Source organism: Scaptodrosophila lebanonensis, unplaced genomic scaffold (genome assembly GCF_003285725.1).
Source record: "Scaptodrosophila lebanonensis strain 11010-0011.00,11010-0021.00 unplaced genomic scaffold, SlebRS2 tig00000024-arrow-pilon, whole genome shotgun sequence".
Taxonomy (NCBI): domain Eukaryota; kingdom Metazoa; phylum Arthropoda; class Insecta; order Diptera; family Drosophilidae; genus Scaptodrosophila; species Scaptodrosophila lebanonensis.
This window is the reverse complement of record NW_022060538.1, coordinates 5537354-5541812: the sequence shown is the minus strand read 5'-3', so window position 1 is coordinate 5541812 and position 4459 is coordinate 5537354. Positions and strand designations below refer to the sequence as shown.

The 4459-nt window shown below is 43.4% G+C and overlaps 1 protein-coding gene across 1 annotated transcript; it reads right to left on the bottom strand.

Moving 5' to 3' along the window:
* Positions 1–441: 441 nt before the first annotated feature.
* Positions 442–3531, bottom strand: LOC115621968. Its single transcript, XM_030515815.1, has 4 exons — positions 3102–3531; positions 2538–2660; positions 670–909; positions 442–605 (listed from the first exon to the last, which is right to left on the bottom strand). Exons 1-4 carry the CDS (start codon positions 3529–3531, stop codon positions 442–444), a joined length of 957 nt encoding a protein of 318 aa, XP_030371675.1.
* Between the last annotated feature and the right edge of the window lie 928 nt (positions 3532–4459).

The window sequence follows — 4459 nt, the reverse complement described above, 5'->3', positions numbered from 1 at the left end:
AATCGATGTTTCTGGCAATTATGTTACATTCAAATAAAATTTAACAGCCAAAAATTATCATTAAATGTATGTTAAATGAACTATGGGAACAGGAGAAGCATTAAAAGAGTACTTAACAGTCGCACTGCCCCGACTAAAGCATTCCTATGTGTTTATTATTGTCGCTGGCGTACAACGGCCTCTTGTTTATCTTAGCCGCTATCAAATTAATTGCGCGCACTATAACAAATATTTGAACTGGCCGAGTCCGGCGAGCGACCAACTGCTGCAAAACTGGCACTAAACTCATGCGCTCACAGGACCAATCACATGCATGATACATTGGTAGTTTATTAGACGAATACACAGGAATACTTTAGCTACTTAGCTATAACGAAACAACAACAAATTTCACTAGACACATTAGGCATACATAGGGAAGGTATTATGGCCAGCACCGATCTATTGCAGCCGCTTGCTAATCGTGTCCAGATAGTTGTAGCCACTGTAGGCCTTACTCGTGCCCCAGTCCTTGCTGAAGCCGTTGACATTAATCTCGTGCGGACTGGAGCCGCCATGCCCGTAGTAGGAGTTGGAGACGCTGCTGCCCACAAATTGCGAATAGTCTGCAATCAGAAATAGTGAGTAGCATTCCATAGAGCTCTCGATTGGCAACTGCCTCCGACTTACCCGACGGATCCGAGTCATAGACATGCGAATGCGACTGCACCAGATGCGGATGGATCTTGCAGAGGGTCTTGAACTTTAGATAGTGTATCAGCCAGCCCATGCCGCCCACCAGCAGCACATTCATGCCCAGAACTCCCAGCAGTAATGTCACGAGTGTCATCTTCAAATGCGCTATTTTAATGAGTATGATGAGCGGCAATAAGATGAGCAACTTCTTCTTCTTCTTATGCCCGCGCCCATCTGCGGAATCAAGAGAATATATTTTTGTAGTATTTGGAAAATAGGTTTCACTTTAATTTGAGAGCAATCTGTTTCTCAATTCGTAAATCAATCAGTTTTGTATATATAAACATTGTATATTTATGAAAAGAAATTTGAAATCGGGGAAAAAGGTTATACTTGCATTTAAAATGTTGTACTAGTTTTTTTTAGCCAGAAGTACAATTTTAAGAGATATGAAAAAAGATTATGAAATGGTTCTCCTGTTTCTTGTAAGTTTTTGCTAACTTTGTTTTATATTCTTGGTGATATGTTATTAAAGTTTCAGTTTATAATTGAATAACTTAAATTTGGAACTCTCTACATATATTGTCACATGGGACTATTCTCTCCTTCCTTTGAATAAAGGGCACACAAATAATTATTAGTTATAAACCATTTCATCTAATAATCGTTCATATGCCAGCAACTTGATCAAATCGACAGATTTAACAACAAGTCAACCGAGATTCTATAACTAATGGCAAAATTGTAGCTGAAATTCTAAGTAACGAAATTTTAGCAGCCTCAGCGACTTTTATAAAATCAATGCTGTTTATGTACAGAGTCATGAAATGTACAAGAGTATATTAGGTTTGCGCGAGCTGAAAAATGTAACAGGCAGAAGGAGGCGTGGTAGACCCCACAAAGTATATATATTCTTGATCAGCATGACAAGACGAGTCGATTTAGCCCTGTCTGTCTGTCTGTCCGTCTGTCCGTATGATCACCTAGATCTCAGAGACTATAAGAGCTAGAGACACCAAATTTTGCACAAAGATGCCTTATTTGTGTACGCTATACGAGTTTGTTTTATTTTTTTGATTTTCCTTCCCACTTCCCCCTATGGGGGTTTTCCCGATTTTCCATTCGTATAATCGCCTATATCTCGGAGACTATAAAACCTAGGAACACCAAATTTTAGTCCAAGATGCCTTGTGTGAATACGCAGCAAATGTATATTTTGGAATTTCCCTCCCTCCCCCCTCTCCCCAGCAAATGCGATTTTCTCTAACTCCCGTAATTCTTGGAATTTCGAACTAAATTTTTGGAAATACCCCCAGTTGGTTATTATGTGTCCGTGTGTCACTATGATAGACCGATTTAACAAGAAGTTATAGCCATAAATATATTTGCTGCTGCAGCGCTGCTCAAGCGCTGCCCGCGCCTGTTGTTGATGTTGCTGTTTGGTTGACTGCGAAAATGCTTACACAGACACAAATAGACGCACATAAACATACATACACTCTCATAGACGCAATTGCTTTGTATATGTGCAATTATATACCCTTTACATGAGTTCGAATAATTATTGTAAACATATGTACAGAGTATTTCAAAGTCGGGACACCCGACTTTAGCTTTTTTACTTGTTTTTAAAGTCAAGAAGAACATTCTGTCCTCCAGCATTCATTTGTTAATTAAAATATTATTTACAACTTGTTTAAACTTGAGCCTAGAAACTTTAAAATATAAAGTCACTTGTCGCAATTACTCTTCGATGTGACATTACATAAATAATTGGTCGGTTGATTTTCCATTTTTCGAACAACTATTAGCCACGATTTATATCGAGACTAATTGTGTGTGTCCCTGCCCCTCTGACTTACCCACATCGTCCAGAATGCGAGCGCCTGTGTCGCTGGGCAACGCCACTTGCAGAGCATGGTTCCTTCCAAAGGTTTCCACGGCCCGCTTCAGGAACTTAAAGATGCGCGTCAGCTCGCTGTCGCCTGTAGGTAGATGGTTGGTGGGGTTAGGGGCAGAGAGCGAATGAGAAACGATTCGGATATTCGTTATTAGTTTGTTTACACTGGATATTGGAAATTTGCAGGCGTTATTCTACAGAAATTAATTAATTGCTCCGATAAACATCCGCGCGTTTTATCAAATAAAAAAAAAAACACAGGTGCATACCAAAAGCCGCCCGCCAATTGTTGTTTGGTTATTGCTTGCCAGCTTTCAGTGATCTGGCTAAACGGCACTAAATTTTTAGTGGCCGGTGAAAATGTTGTAAGCCAATAACGTGAACCTCTGCGGCCTCTGCTAAGCGACTGTAGAGGCCAAGACGTTTGCCAGCATGTTTGCACAGCGTCCGGCAGTAATATTGGAAGCTCAGTGCATAAAACGCAGCTGTTAATTGGAACTTTCCTTTCTCTGAACCACGTACCCACCTTCGAGGCTCTTGGCATCGCTGAACACGTTGAGGCTATCCCCCTCGGCGGGCTCTCCCAGCTGCACAACTCGCAGCCATCGCAGCACTCCGCCCTGGTCACCAAATTTCCGCTCGTACTCGTTGGGAAAGAAGCCCAGGCCATTGGTGGCCAGCTTCCAGATTAGTTTCGAGGCTTTGTACTTAATGCAGGAGACCAAGTTGCGTGTCTCAAAGCATTGGCGCTGATTGCGCGCAATGTAGGCGTCGCTTTGGGACACGAGTGAGGCACGTGCACGGGGCTCGATCTTGGGCGGCCTTGCATCTCTGATGATGGTGGAATCGCTGGTGGGCTGCTCCACCTCCACCTCCACCTGCGCACTAATGTGATGCAGCAGCAACAGAAGTATACAGACTATGTAGGCGGCCATGCTCCAGCGCCAGACCGACATTTTGCAGCACGCAACGACAATTGTTTGAATAACGATGCTCGTGATTAAACGGAAACTGCTAGTTGGCTGGGAGGAGAAGCCAGAGACCGCACGGCTGGCTAGACGACACACAAATGGCAACAAAAGGCGCCACGCGACTCCTTTTATCACAATCGTCAGCCATTGGCAAACCACAGAGGCTGCCACATCCACATCCACAAGAGCCAGAGCCGAAAGCTTGGCTCCGCTAACTAGTTGCCTGCCTGCCTGCCTGCCTCACTCACTCGCTGGCTGGCTGGCTGGCTGTCTGCCTGGCTAATATTCATGCAACATGCACCGGAATCGCAATTCCTGCACAGTTGCCGTTTCCAATGCCAATGCCACAGCCATTGCGTCGATTTCTGGGTCAGCAAAGCGGCGACGCGACAAAGCGAGTTTTGCGTTTGACTAGAGTTGGCCTGCGATCAACGCTCCAGCAGCGTGCAGGCGAGAAAATTGAAACCCGTCTTAGACACAGTCGACGATGATGCCCGAATGCCCGACCACTGCGAGCCTAGCCATGGATTATGGCCAATAGGCCACTGCTGCTACTGGGGGCAGAAAGCAAAAGCTGCTGCCACAAACGAAAGTGAATCCGCGCAGCTCATATCTTTCAGCTACATTTAATGTGCAACAACAGTCGCTCATTCTGGCATTTCTTGCTGTAATAATTTCCATGGAAAAAACTCTGGAAAAACTTAGGAAAAACTCTATTAAAAAGCTTGTTCTTGTCGCTTTAAATGGAGTGTCGAATATGCAGATTATGCATCACATACACCTAATTCTGTTTTTACACGGTAGATGGGTTCCATAAAAACCGGTGTAAAAAAGGCATTGCAAAAATAGGTGATTGGTTTCTAATCTCTAAAACCTATTTAAATCAGTGAAAAAACACGTATTTATGTTTATT